Genomic DNA, 16,556 nt, shown 5'->3' on the forward strand with positions numbered 1-16,556 from the left:
GGCATGTACTGTAGATTTGACTTGGGTCTGTAGATTTGACTTGGGTCTGTAGATTTGACTTGGACCTGTACTGTACTGTAGATTTAAATTTGGCCTGTAGATTTGACTTAGGCCTGTATAATTTACCTTGCCTGTAGATTTGACTAGCTCATCAGGCAAATTTGGTAGCTCAAACCACATGCTTATAGTACAAGAACATTTAAAACTTGTTTTAAAGCCTGTCCATATGAACTTTTTTTTACAATAAACTATGGTTTTGTAAGAAGCACATTGTGGTATACCAGACAATGCATACATTCAGATTTTATGTTTTAAAATGTCAACTTCTGTAGTTGATTTGTTACTATTTAAACAAATAAGGTTAATAAAGTTTTTACAGTGTATTTCTTCGTTACAGCAAAGTAAAGAAGAACGTAACCCCAAGTTCATGTGGGTCACAAGTGAACACCCTTATAAATAAACCCCAGATGACAACAATTATCTCTGGAATGGGAGTAGTACAGACTTGTCTACCTTTTCAGGCTAGAAGCATCACACACAAAATCAGAGCTACAGTATCATCAGCCTTGAACCACCTAGGCTCTTGTGTTGGTACTTTTGTCACCAAAGGAAGGAATGTTCAAATGTCTATAATTGATGAAAGATTAATAACTACAGAACTTTAAATTCCAACAAAAGTTCAACTTTCGTTCTATCATTGACAATTTCAATTCACAAAATAATGTTTACTTCTTTTATAATCTGTAAATTAATTTAAGTCTATATTTGTTTAATATTAATACAATTCTATTCTACAGAACTTAAAAAACCAAAGTTCAACTCTCTTTCTATCACTGCCAATTTCAATTCATGAATAATAATGTTATTTTTTTTTTTATCATTTGTAACTTATTTATTAATTATTTTATATTGAAGAAAGATTTTAATAAATTTTACAGAACTTCAAAAACCAACAAAATTCAACTCCCTTTCTATCAATTCTTTGCCAATTTCAATTCATGAATAATGTTTTTTTTTTATAACTATTTTAAGTCTATCTTTTTTAAAGATTAATAAAATTTACAAACTTCAACTTCTAAAGTTCAACTCTCTACCTTTGCCAATTTCAATGAATAATGTTTACAATTAATTTTTTTATCTCTAAGTCTTTTTTAGAGCGATTCTCAGGGGCGGATCCAGCATTAAGATTAGGGAGAGGCTAAATATTTCATAAACGATCAAAACGATTCGTCTGGTAAAAAAAAATTATTTTTTTATTTAAAAAAAAACATGGCTGTTAAAGTTTAGGGGGCTAAAGTCTGTTTAGCCCCGCTTGATTCAAAAGTTGTTGAACAGGTATTAAGCGCAAGTGTGAGGTGGCAATTTTGAATATACCTGTACATACCAAATGAACAGGTTGATTAAAAATAAAAGAGAAACTGAACTACAAGTAATTCTCTGTTAAGGCTTTTCCTGAAAGAAAGGTTATTCATGCCTAAGATCTCAAAGACTCCGAGTCTTTCTACAAACGAAACGCAACAATGTAATTTTAATGCAACATTTAGCAGTTGGTATTTTCCGTCTAGTAAAACTTAACTTGTTGCTTTGTCACGAGTGTGGCATCTTAAAGCCAAGTGCAATGGGCCGTAAGCCTTAAATTTCGCATTATTTTACAACAAATCTATTGTTTAAGAAATCAAGTAAAGGTTAATGAAAGTAACTTGAGTAGCATGAGTCATTGTGGTAGTACAGGATTGCACTTGGCTTCTACTCCAAAGGATTATGGCTCGATCTTGACAATCCTATGATTCTTTTCAGGCACTTCTTCAAATACAGTTATTTCATAGTCTCTGTCTACACTATCAAACTAGTTTGAAAACAAAAGTGTGATGTGCCCAAATATGGTAGTGATATGCCCAAATATGGTAGTGGTATGACATCATGTCTATATACTGTATGTCACATAAAGTTTGATAGTGTAGACAAAGCTCTATTAATATTATATTGTGTGTAAATTACATAATAGAATCTGAAAATCCTCTGAGGTATGAACTCAATGTTATGCAAAATAGGGATGCAATATTACTACACTAGCAAACGAGTCATCTGTATTATTATAATAAATACCCCCTTCACATGACATCTAGTCGAACTCTGTAGTTTATACACACCGTGGCGCACACCACACAGGTGTTGAAGTCTGAAGTGAAGGGGTATACTGTGTATTAATATAGCTGAGTAGTTTTAGCAGTCCAAAGTCAAAAGTCTTGATTGTGTAAACTCTGGAGTGATGTGAAAGGGGTTAGTAGTAATTTTAGCAGCACATAGATTGTATGCGCTATCTGTATAAACTAGAAAAAAAAAGTTATGGCACAGCATATGGTACGCTCCAGTCCCTATGACATGCCAGTATCACTAGTTTAAGGTCACAGCACTGACAAAATGAATGGATGTTTTCTGTTTCCGTTTTAAGTATGATTCAAACAAGCTTGCCCTTTCCATCTAAAGTTATTGGTATGTTCATAAAATTCAAATTGACATCCGTCAAACCTGAGTTATCCCGGAAATTGCCATAATAAGCCAGTAACACAATGCTTAGTACCTTCTATCTCCTAGTAATATAGTAAGTTTCAACATGAGGAAATTGTACTGTACTACATTGTTCGAATTGGATAGGTTTTTTTTTGTAAATTTATCTGGCGATTTAATTAATTAGACCAGTGTGAACAGGGCTTAAACCTCAGAAGAAGATAAACTTATTCCGGCAGTAGTACAATTTGACAGTATTTGCATAGAAACTCTATACTATATGCTTCATTAATATTGGTACGAGTTTCCAAACAAAATGTTTTGCTATTGTATTTAGCATGAAGGTATTTTATCAATGTATTATAAATCCTTGAGCAAACAAGTTGAACAATAAATGTTCTATTGTATTTGAATGAGGGTATGGCTGACATCAATAGTCATGGGAATGAGTTTGTAGATCCTGTAACAATGAGAGTATAAATAAAAGACATCAAAACAGGAAATGGTGAGATCAATCAACAAAAATCTAAACACCAAGTATTAATATTTTATTATCATGATCTACAGTACCATTATCTTTGAATTTTAAAGACATTTTTCTCTATATTTTTTTTTTTAATCTGATTTAAGGTCACAAACAACATTTTTTTTCTGTTAAAAAGCTGATTCTAGTAATTTAAACAGTCCACTCTAAATACCACTTGAAATTTTCGTTTTGCTTGTGATGCACCCACTTTTGGTGCCACATACAGGTAGCTATTTACTGTATTACAGGTAATTTTACCTGTAATACAGTATACTAATGTAGTACTAGTAGTACTAAAAAGGCTGGAGGAAAAAATACCTTAATTTTCACTGTCCTAGAGGTGGGTCTTGCATCAGTAGTCAAACCCAGATTTTTCCAGAAGGCCAAAAAAGACCATCCCCCAAAATAAGACTCGAGAAATGATCAGGTCAATTTACTACTGTATGAATTTAGTATTTATTTTTTTTACTAAAAATACATCGCTCTGCTATACAAGCATATAGGATAAGTTTTACACATTATGATCACCACCACTTCAGAATTTGCAGTGTAATTATTGCTTTTTTAAAGAATGCAAAGATATCGGTCTTAATAAGCTGGCAAGGAAGTTATTTAGATGTATGATAATCCCTCAATTGAATTTAAAGAACTTTATGTCTGTTATGATGTCATCAGAAAGAACGTAACATAAAGGTAGACAGTGGTATTCATTGATTGAGTCAAGCATGAGGTATGCCGCCTCTAGGCTTTCTGAATAGCTGTATGAACCAGTGGGCTGGACTTACATTGTTTGGTATTGGAACGTGGTTGAAAACAATCTTGTGATATCTCAACAGATCCTAATTTAAAAAGGGGATTTATTTTGATTTTGATCTTAAACTGAACTGCTTAAAATGCGGTGATTAATATTTTATTTGGTTAAGCTACCAATATTTTGGAATTTAAATGTTCTTTCAGGCAAGTTACAGTAAACTTGTATCGCACAAAATCTGCAAAAATCATACTATTTGCGTTTAATGCATACCATATAACTTATTTGGCGCACTTACTGTAGACTGTCAACCAGTCAATAATTATATGCGGCTGTGCGGCTGTATTAAACTGTTAACTGTTTAGGCCTAATAATCTTATTACCTCTAAAAAATGGCCACTCAATAACATTTGGGGGGGGGGGGGGGGAGGGAGGAAGAGGTCCGGAAGTCATAATGGACAATACAGTACACACCCAGATATACTATTAAAATCATGCGGTCAATACTAACTTGTACCCTTGAAGACAAACTGAAGTGTTTAGATAACTTAAATAGATAAATGATAACACAAATCAACTATTATTTACCCATCTTCAATAATACAACACATTGACACGATAATCGAACAGGTGTGTGTCAAAAGTGACCACATGTCATAATAATCACGATAGAATAAATTTCTACTCTTTAAGCTCTGTCTACACTCAAAGTTTATGTGACAAAAAAACGTGATGTGCCCATACAGTTACTACAGTAGAACCTGTGTTTTACGTACCCTGATTTTACGTACGCTTAAAATAACCGATGACGTCATCATTTTCTTTAATTGAGGACGCAATTTAACAACAACAAAGCACAACAAAGCTGTGGCTGTGTGTGTGTGAGGAATTCTGCTGTGTGTTTGAGACAAGCTACGCACGTGCATTTAAGCAGCGACTGTTTTTATTGATAGAAAATAAAAGAACATTGATATTTTAAACTTTATTTAAACATCTCACAGCCTGTATATACTGTACAGTACTGTACTTTTCTTAGGCCTCACATCTTGCTAGGCCTGCTAGCTAGCCTGGCCTGAATAATCTAGGCAAGGCCTACTGTAGCTAGTGACAACCTGCATGCTGTTCAGTAAAGTAGACAAACAGGGTAGCCTTTATAGCTACGGTCTCTACGTATTTGGGGTCAATTTAAGGTCAACCTTGATTTTACGAATCCCTTGTTTTACGTACGCCTTTCGGTCCCGTACCGTACGTAAAATGAAGGTTCTACTGTATATGGAAATTATATCATACCACTACCATATTTGGGTATATCACTATCATATTTGATATTTGGGCATATCACTATCATATTTGGGCATATCACACTTTTTTGTCAAACTAGTTATTATCACTATCATATTTGGGCATATCACACTTTTTTGTCAAACTAGTTATATAGATAGTATAGATAGTGTATACAGAGCATTCAAGAGTATTTTAAAAGTAGAACAATTTAGGTTTTAAAACAGAATAAAACAGTTTTATTTCTTGCAAAATGGGTCTAAAAATATTGTGAATTTATTTTGTATCTGTACTGTCGCAAGGCCTAATAAATTTTTTGTTTTTTAACAAATTTGACAAAAAGCAGCTACACTGATTTTCAATTTAAATTTTAATCTATAGATTTCACAGCATTGATCAGACTTTAATCTTCTAAAAGGGCTTCTGTTGATTAACATCGGTTATCATATTAAAAGGGGAGCAACTACAGTATGCATTTTATTATTATTATAAATTTATAGAAAAACAATAGAAAACACAGTAATAATAAATATTTCAAAAAACCAGGACCAGGAATTTAGTAACCAAACTACTGGTACCTGTACACAGTACCTAATACAAATTATGCTTAATTCTGAAATAGGTAGACATAATGTAAAATGCACATCACCTACTCCGCGTCAGATACTCACCCTCGTTGTTCCATGTGTACCGCGTTAGGTACAGTAGTTACCAATGTCCAATACAAGTGCATTTTGGTAATCAAATTATTTGTAGGCCTATTAATTTTGGAAGTCTAATGCTTAGTACTGTAGTACAAAATGTCTTCAATTTTTATAATGTAATCATCGATTTTATTTACTGTACAGGATGCTTTTTTAGCATTGAAAAATAGAGATTTTCAAGCATTAGGCCAGCCCCATGGTGTCTGGTATCAGGAGAGTATAAAAAATCATATTTGCTTGAGAAATTATGTCAAATGTGAAAATTGGTTAATTTGAATACAGTATTGTAAGCATTGGAGATGAACAAACATCATTAGAATATTAATAATTTGATTGAGAAGACTGAGAATAATAATGCTAATATTAATCAATAATAGACTACAGAATTCTGTTTAACCACAGAGAACAATGGATTCATATTATTTATTCTAGTGCAATAATTACCTTTTGCGGTACCATATTCAAAATGAAACTACTGGAATGATTTCATTTGGCAGGTCACATGAAATTTAGAACTGGGTTGGTACTGTATAGGACAAGACATGAAATTGACAATCAATTTGACTCTGTCTTTAATAACCTCTAATCACGGCTTAACATTGAGATTGTTTTCACCAGGGTCTAGGTTTTACTGTATACTAATTTAATGTTTTTCAATTCAAAAAAATACTACAAAATTACTGTTGTTATTTAATGCAAGTACTGTACTATAATATACTATACTCTAGATAGAACATGTTGCAATGGATTGTGTCCAACATATATAAAGAATAATACTGTATGCGGACCACTTATATGTTGCTATGTGAATTGTTCATTGCATGTAAACCGTATATGTTTGTTTGTTTGTTTTATCTTTATACTGGGTGACCTCTTCAGTCAAAGACTGATCTCCCAGAGGGCCCAGTTGGCTGTGATGTACTAATACACCGGGGTAACCCCCTACTCGTCTCGAAAGATGTACTATGTAGGTTCTTTAAAGTGCACACGAGCAAGTTGTGTACACTGGACCTACGGTTTATAGTCAGGGCATCATTTATAAGGAGCGCCTGCGCGACCGCGCTCCTCCGCGCTCCTCAACAGGCTTCGAGGAGAGCAATTTATCGCGCTCCTTAATTTTCAAAATAGAGCCTAGCTTTTGACAGTGTTGATTTTTCTGTCAAGAGGCCTAAAAACACGTGGATTTTTAAAAGTTAAAACCAATCTAGGCCTAGGCTAATAGTATATAAGCTAAGTTATAAAGCTACAAGCCTAATGGCAGTCCCTCGTTTTTAAGGATCGCGAGCGCGATCGCAATCAACAACCTTCGAAAAGGAGAGCAATTCATCGCGCTCCATCTCACAGTACAGTGCGAGGTACCAACAAAGGGGATTCCCCTGCCTGCGCGCATTCAAGGGCGAGTTTACTTCATCGCCTCATAGTGCAACCAGTACGGTGTCATAGAAACACCTCTTTTACAGGAAGATCATGTCCCAACCAATAATTTTTCCCTTTATGTTTTTATGGAACGAGTTAATAAAATATATTTAATTTTAAAAGGAAACATTAATATAGGAGGCCTAAATATAATGTTTATTATTTAAAAAAGCTTAGCTGCTGGTTGCTTTAATTATGTCATTTTGAAGATGGATTATTTCTTCGAAAGTTCTAACCAATTTTGGTCACTCAAATCCTCCTCAAAACACGTGCTGATGTGTGACGTCAGCATCTTCTAGAAGCTCTCTCAGCCCTCCCCCTATTGTGCGTGCGCCCATGTGTGACACATGTAAACACGATCAAATATCTTTCTTAATTATTTTAAAATGACACTTTGTAACTTATTATCAATATTTTAATGGCTGTTGCATGTTAGAATTGTATAATTTATGAATTGCAGGTAAATACTTTTCAGGTTTTCTGTCTGATTTCTAGGCCAACAAGCTAGGCTAGAAAAGCTAGGCTAAAGGCATATAGTTGGCCAGGACAGGATTCTCCAGGCTCCTGAAACCCAATCTACCCAGGCAGGCCATAAAAAAAAGTTTTTGTACTGTAGAATAATACGATCCCCACGGAAAATATTGTGTGTAAAGGTGGGTGTGGGGGATTTTAGGGGAGAGGTACAGACAGTATACATTTGTTGTGCCCGGCGGGGGGGGGGGGGGGGGGGAGGGGGGAATGTGTACGATTTAAAATTTTTGCAAGGAGAGCGAATTGCTCTCCTCGGTGATTTGAGGAGAGCGATTTGTTGCTCTCCTGAGTTTTGCATACGTGATGCCCTGGTTTATAGTCCTTATCCGAGAAGACTCGTTCTACCACCAGAACCATGGAGTGAGTGAGCCTCGAACCCCTGCCGATGTTATGGCTACGTGATTACGGTTCCACTGTCTTAACCGCTCGGCCACTCACTCACTATATGAATACCATACACAGGTGATATTCAAATTTGCTTAGTATAGCACATGTTAGTGATGTATTATTGAATGATTTTTTACTAATTGTATAGTGAGATTGTATGCTTAATAATATTAATCTGTACCTTAGAAGAAATACAGGAGTCACAGACTCCGATATTAATTTTTGGCAGGTCCATTTCAACCTGTCATTTCAATTGGTTACAGAGTTTTAAAAAGGCTTTTACGTGTAAAATTTAACCGTTATTGTACGTTGTACAGCTCGACCTGAGTAACTGCTTTGAATATACTGTAAAGTTGACTAATAGCTATTACAACAATTTACGATAGAATCCATACAGGATACCCTAATAACAAGATAATTAGCCAATTAAACACATTTTCTTAAGTACAAGGAAATCGCAATAATTGTGTTTTTAAATCTAATTAATACTGAGTAGCTGTACACCGTTTTAATGATATCGCACATCCTAATTATTATTAAAGTCAAACCAGTTAACACCCATAATGTTTTAGTTGCTAATTAGGAAGTTCAGCATTGATAGGTCATTGTCACTGGCGGTGTTAATATCATTTTTGTAAATAATCAAATGCCGTACTGTATCATGTATGTACAGAATCACATTAAAGTACAATTTTTAATTTAATAAGTATGTTTAATAAAAAAAAACACCACACCTTCTACAGTACACACCCTTCAGGACCCAACAAAGTGTCACCTTAATATTAATAATATAGGGGTGTACATTACTCTGTAGTGTTAAAACATATTTCCCTGTGTGTTTCACTGTAAAGTGTCCCCTTTCGTAATAAAGAGTGCCCCCACCCCCTACAATAAGAGTATCCCCTCTATAATAAGAAGTTCCCCTCCATAATAAGGAGTGCCCTCCCCACACCCACCACCCATAATAAGAAGTGTCCCTTCCACAATAAAGAGTTTCCCCTAAATCGGGGTGTTCCCTCATAATAAAGAGTGTCCCTTCCGTAATAAGAAGTTCCTCCCACCCACCCATAATAGGAGTATCGCCTCGATAATACAGAGTGTCCCCTCCATTGAGTGTCCCCTCGATAATAAGGACTGTCCCTTCCATATAAGGAGTGTCCCCTCCACAATAAGGAATGTCCCCTCCAAAATAATGAGTGTCCCATAAATCGTCGGGATGTCCTAAACTAAGGTTGAACTGTACTGTACATACTACTGTATACAAACAGTAGTAACTTTAAATACGTATGACCAAAATATTCAAATTAATGAAAGTACAGTAACAATTAAGAGTTAAAACAGTAATAACAATATGAAAAATCAAAAAGCCCTATTGGTAAGTGATTTCTATACATTGTACTGTTGTTACAGTTTATTGGCTCTGATCCATTCAGCCCAGATCTCATGACCTACTGTGCGGTAGTACAGTACATTACAGGAGCTTATGCAACATAGCAGGAATAAAACATTTTTTTTTTTCATTTTTTAGGAAGCAGTTGTTAACGCCACACTTTCAATCTTAAAGTTTAAAGTGAACTTACTGTAGTTGTTTGAATTAATGTCAGCTCTGAGAGGAAATTGACAACATTTGAATGTCATAAAATGATATAATTTGAAACATTAAAATAATTATAAAAGGAGAAATTAGATTAGATTCTATGTTAAAGATATGCGGATCATTGTGATATTTCATAGTCAGAAAATACTAGATAATACAGATTTACAGGTACAGTATATTGTAGGCCTATAGAAATTGATGGCAAATGTTTTCGCTATCCACATGTTGAAAGGTGGTACAATATGTCACTTTTATTGCAGTGCTGGGTATCCTATTTATACTGATAGGGGTGTTTAATAAAATATTAAATATTCAAGTTGTAGCTCTCTTCTCAGAGAGAATAGGCTAATGTCGGTTTATCCAGGTAAGCCAGGCATTTTTCATTTAATTTCATGTATTTAGTAGATCACCACATTGATTGACAATTATTATAATATTAATAGTTAAGTTAGTAATTTAGTCAAGAAGCACTGTACTGACTGTAGCCTGAAAGTTCTTGAATATAAAGTGAAAAAACAATGCAGACTTTATAAATTTACAGTTAATATTACAGTACTGGATCTAGGGAAATCCTTAAAACATAACTAAAGACAGGCAACGTTTCTTTTTTCCACTACATTACATCTTCACAAACGTACAAATCCACGATGAATGGCAATCATCATCCAAGCACAAAATGCACCAGTACGGGTATCACTTCCAAAATTCACGAGTAATCGGCCATACATCTCAACAGTGAGTTTGTAGATATGTGGAAGAAGCCAAACATAATAATATTATCATTGTAAGACTAATCTAACTGTTCAAGTTTATCGAAAGAATTTAAACTGAAAATTCAGTATCACATACTGTACTACAGTATAGCTCAATTTAGTACTATCCATTTTTTTGTAAAAACCGCTCAGGGCTGAAGGCTGTATTTACTGTACTGTACACTTTATCTCATTCTGTAATTCTTTTTCACTGTGCCAGATGGGCTAGTAAAACACTAAATATCTACTTTCCCAAATTCATTTCAATTGTAGTACAGATCAGGCACAATTTGGACATTTCAGTTTTATTTATTCCTTTCAAAGTAACATAAATAGGGAGCACTGAAAAGAGACAAGGGCCGACAAAGACAATTATCGCCGAAGGGCATGTCTCTAAACTAGAAGGGCGTGTCTCTAAACTAATGGGCGTATCTCTCCAAACCAAAGGGCGTGTCTCTCCAACCAGTTTTCAGGAAGCAAAGGTTTTTTAAAGTACAATCAATTAGGAACTTACATTTTTTACTATAACATTACCTGGATCATTAAACAGTACTATACTTGTATAGGTAGCCAATTATAAAAATTTAAGAGACCCTAATAGTAACACACCTGTATAACATACCCTTTATATCTACCGCCTGCTCAGGTATGTTTCATACTTACAAGAGGTTACCAAAAAAAGGGTCAAGCAAAATCTGTTCTCCCATGGTTTAAACTGTATACCCGACGACAAACACAAATTATACACAAAGTGAAAGATGAATGTAACAAAGAATTTTAAACTGTTATAAAATGGCACTTGTTATTTATCTATAGAAAATTACTGTTAATAAGGTTCATAATGATGTGATCAAAACATCCCTTCAAATGAAAAGTTTAAAACGAATACATATTTAGGTGAGCGCATGCATATTATCAAATTCCCCCGAGAACCTGATGATGGATTTCTCACGATCTATAAACTACTTCATGTCTTAATATTAAGCCAATAAATCTATAAACATGAAATACAATCAAAACTCATGAGGTACTTTAAATACCTTAAATATTCCAGCTTATATTGCATCCCACATTTTTTTTTTATTATTAAAGAACACCTTAAATTCTATCCAGTTTTATCCTGCTGTACTGTAGATCCCATGTTTTACAGTATGATCTTTTTATACTGTATTTTCAATGTTCTGAAAACTTTTTTGTGGGTTACTGATTCTACATTAAATACTTTACTGTGTATAGTATAAATACATCTATCCTGTGCTGTTTGTACCATTTATCCAGCTTTGCCCTGCTTAGAGCCGCCCATGTTTTATAAGATCTTTTCTATACTGTATTTTCAAAGTCCTGAAAACTGATGTTACGGATTCCTGTATAGTTTTAAATATACTTGGACTGTTGGTACCCATCTTAAAATCGATTGATGGCTACTGTTTTCTCAACTACTTGGGAATGGATACATCCTTATGTACATCCTGACCCTTACACCTGCCATCCTGAGTCTTAGGCCTCTCCAGAATAGGGACCAAATTTCAAATTTAATTATTTCGGCCTGTTCATATGGTTTCACTATACTGCTATCAGGATGGCCAAACTCATTTGAAACACATTTCAAAGTAGGAAAATACTGTACATTCTGTACTTCTGTTTAAAAAACAGTATTATCATTAAACATCAAATCAAACACACTACAGTATAAGCAACAGATAGACAACAATCTGAATGGATGCCCTAGAGTGAGCCACACCCATAAGTTATATTTGTAAACTATAATTAATAAAACCTGTTTCCTTTTCGACCTAATCATTTTTTTTGTTAGCTTTACATTCTGGATTTGATTTTTTTTTCATGAGGGACGACTTTACGATTATTACTGATATTGAATTGATTGCGAAACATGCAATTTCTATGGAAAATTTAATTGAATATGGCCATTTTTTGAAAAACATAAAAATAGAGTTTACAGTATTTTAATGGGTACTGTATTGTATTTGGTAACACTAACACTGTGAATCGTAACAAATAGGTCAAAACCACTGCAATCAACTTATTGCTAAATAAATGTACCGTGGAGTCAAACTCAACTTGTATCTTCTGACCAACATCATAATTTTCTGACTTGCAACATAGAACAAAGATCCTTGAATATGTATTGGGTAAGTGTTCTAAACAATCAAGTTTATTAGCAATAAAACGACAAAACCCTGAAAATGTTTGTGGTGTAGTGTTAATAGCAAAAAAAGATGGAAAATTATGCCTATTGATATTGCACAAATACTGTAGACGTATTTAAACAATAATATCTTTGTGAATAAATTGACTGTATGTATTATGTATTTGGAAATAGTGTGAAGATTGTTTAGCTGAACAATAACAAATTAAAACTAACCTTTAGATGAAGGTTAAATGAAGTCTAGGAAAAACATCATAGTTTAGCAATCCTATCTATTGTCATGGATACACAAATATGCTTTAAAAAAAGCTTCCCAATACACGACATGAAATAGTTATATTTAACTGTGTTGGCACATGGTTTTCTGTGCCCTTAGTTATAATTTTCTAAATTTTAAAAAAGCTTGTCCTGGGGCAAGAGCATACGTCAACTGTGGTTGTCCGACCATAAAAACACTTGTCTCGGGCCCTGGTAGCTTAATGGGGTAGCAAGAAAAAGATGCGAGTCTCAATCTTTATACATTAAGTAGTTAGAAGTTTTGTAGTTTACAGATTACTTTCACAGGTTATGACATTTAAACATCGGATTATGAAATACAAAAACAATCATAAGTATAGCTGGGATTTCCTGTCACGCCATTTTGTCTGCCATATTTTTTTTTCTTAAAAAAAAAAATGTTTAAAAATAGTTTGATGACTAATCATGTCAGAACTCATGTAAAATAGTCATTTTTTATTGTATAATAATTAAAGAAATAAATCCTTTTTTTTTTAAACTATTATACAATTGCCACAGATCTGATTGCCAACAATTTGAAATAGGAAACAAACAAATTGCTCCAGTCCCTGAAAACGAACATACTGCTGTAGTGTTACAGAAAAGCCCAGGCCTAGCTAGGCCGAGTTCATGCCTAGGCTTACTACGTACTCCGCTAGCTGAATTATTATTGTCATAATAATAGGCCTAGCCTAGGCAATTTGTATCGAATATAAATAATAAATATTAATAACAATTATTATTTATTAATTAAATCATGTGATTTTTAATTAAAATTTAATACACAAAAGTCATAAAAACAACTGGGACAAAATTGGACCTGTGGTTACACTTGAAATGAGGTAATATGCAGTTGCCTTCCCATCCTAGCCCTAGCTAGTGATTGTTAGAAATCGAGGTTGTTGGTGGTAAGCTAAGCTAGGCAGGCCATGTCACAAGTTAGCGGACTTACCTTTGCGATCGTCAGGGGACAATGGTGTTCCGAGCCACCTTTCAGAGAAAAACCCCACGGTGATCCTCCTTTCAAAACAACTCGGATGGTTTGCGTATCATTCACGTTTTCCTGGCCCACCTCAGCCATATTTATAGTACTATAATCCAAGTTTCACCTTAGCACGCATCAGATCAACTTGATATGCTAACAGAAAGTTCCAAGGACGATAAATAAAGTTGAAGTCTGTCGTGTTTTGATTTTACTAGGCCTGGCTAGTTTCCTTACGGTCGGATTCTCGTCTGTTGTGTGCAGCTCATGGTTTGTTTGGCATGCATTTAGCGTACGATGACCTTGTAACATTCTTTGCTTGTATATTACGTATGTACTTCCGGCCGGGGAAAAGTCACATTGCAAATTAAAAAAACACCTCCTCCAGCTAGTTCACATGGTATTAAATCCGGAAAAATCATTATTGTTAAATTTTAACGTTTGATTGTTGTTATTTAAACATATTTAAAGAGTAAATATGTAGGCTAGTTATTCAATAAAAAAAATTTTAAAAACCCAAAAATTCAAAATCTGAAAAGTTAAAGTTAACCGAAAGAGGGCGCTATAGATAAAATTATTTTCCTCACGTCGTATAATAATTGGTCCAATTAAATTGTAAAAGTAAAATGCAAAGATCATTAAAATAAAACAATAGCTGATATCATTTTTAAAATTATTTTATTTTAAAATCTGGATAAGCATTTTTTCATTATTCGGTTTAAGAATACGGGCGTATATCTTTGTATAACATGTTTAACATAATATGTTAAACATATGTTAAACATGTTATACAAAGATATACGCCCGTATATTCACTTTAGTATGAACTTTTTTACCGATCAAATAAATATATATTATATATATTATATATAATATATATTTATTTGAACTTACAACTTTAAATCGGGGGCACTCAATCAATGACAATTGGTGCGTTCGTTACTAATTCACAAACAAATATATATAAAAAAAAAATTAAAAAATGCATAAACATTAATTAAAGTCTCTTCTTCATTACAAATTGTGAAGATGCGCGGGCTAAAACATATACTGTACTGTATATTTTTTCCTCAAACCACAATACAAGAAGCTTGGTAATTATAATATTTCCTCTATAAAAATTATTAATAATAGGCCTAATTAAACTTTTATTTAGCTTATGCTGGCTCATATTTTATTTGTTTATGAAAAGAAATGGGGCTAGGCCTAGATTATGTAGCATCAAAACGATTACGGTAAAAAACGTATCCTCTATTTTTACGCATAGATACTAAATGCATAACATGTGCAATAGGTTTGTTGAGATTAAATAGAGATTGAAAAAGGTATTTTCCTTATAAAGAATGTAGAGGGCACTATAACAAAAATTAAAAATGAAATAAAATGTTTGAAGCAAGGTGTACGTAATGTTGCTAGCGCCCTCAATATCACAACAATAGTCGTGGTGGATATGGTGCATATTAACGCCATTGTGCTGTTATATAATATAAATTGTAGACTTTAATTGTATAATATGATTACTGTATTTATTATCATCATATTCACTTTAGTATGAACTTTTTTACCGATTCAAGAGTCAACCGTTCGATGACCCGTGGGTAGGAATGCAAACAATTGTAACGAACAAAGGAACACAGTTTCTTTTTTGATATTCAATTCAATATTGAAATTAAAATCTTACGATAATCCATATTTTTATCCAGATAAATAAACTATTCGCTTTTAGACCTAAGCTTATAATCAATTTAAAGGCGATTTACTTGGTGAGAAGTCTATTTCAATGTTTCCTCCACAATTATAATACCAGGGAAGTTTTGTTTTGTTTGTTTTATCTTTATACTGGGTAACCTCTTCAGTCAAAGACTGATCTCCCAGAGGGCCCAGTTGGTGATCAGTGGCTGTGATGTACTAATACACCGGGGTAACCCCCTACTCGTCTCGAAAGATGTACTAGGTTCTTTAAAGTGCACACGAGCAAGTTGTGTACACTGGACCTACGGTTTATAGTCCTTATCCGAGAAGACTCGTTCTACCACCAGAACCATGGAGTGAGTGAGCCTCGAACCCCTGCCGATGTTATGGCTACGTGATTACGGTTCCACTGTCTTAACCGCTCGGCCACTCACTCACTTCAAGTGAAATGACACTCTTCCTTAATAATACACAATTACATAATATTAAACTAGTTTGATGAGACCCGCCCACTATAATGAAACCATTCCATCATGGTTGAGCTAAGCTAGGTTTAACGGTTGGGCCGCCGACAAGTTGAGCCGCCGGTGATTTCTATGAAACGCCCAGTGCATGCGTCTTTTACGACATTTCGCGTAGTGATTAGGATGGTGTCCTAGTACATAAGTTCATGGTCTTGGTTTATTGTGTCATGAAAATAAATAATATATAATTACATATTATAATTAACAACACAGCAAAGGAAAGTAGTAATATTTAATAATGTAATTGTTTTGTTTTTAATCTTTCGAGGAAAAAATTCAGTGCACTCATAATTTTTCTCGCCGCGTGTAGGCCTACCACGTAAAGTCACGTTGTCCTCTCTCAGGACTAATTAATAGAGTATTAACATTCTTCGAATGAGGTTAATTAAATATTATTTTTTATTTACTAATCTTTTAATATCATATTTTATTGAATTTTACAATGTTAATACACAAAATATT

At 33.9% G+C, this 16,556-nt stretch overlaps 1 protein-coding gene across 1 annotated transcript in view; it reads right to left on the reverse strand.

Moving 5' to 3' along the window:
• The window catches only part of LOC140050125 (uncharacterized), an 85,364-nt gene extending 71,242 nt beyond the window's left edge, over positions 1 to 14,122 (reverse strand). The window contains exon 1 of the mRNA XM_072095168.1: positions 13,849 to 14,122. Within this exon, the coding sequence (XP_071951269.1) occupies positions 13,849 to 13,977 (129 nt within the window). The 5' untranslated portion in view covers positions 13,978 to 14,122. The remainder of the gene's footprint in view (positions 1 to 13,848) is intronic.
• Between the last annotated feature and the right edge of the window lie 2,434 nt (positions 14,123 to 16,556).

This window comes from Antedon mediterranea, chromosome 5 (genome assembly GCF_964355755.1).
Source record: "Antedon mediterranea chromosome 5, ecAntMedi1.1, whole genome shotgun sequence".
Lineage (NCBI taxonomy): Eukaryota > Metazoa > Echinodermata > Crinoidea > Comatulida > Antedonidae > Antedon > Antedon mediterranea.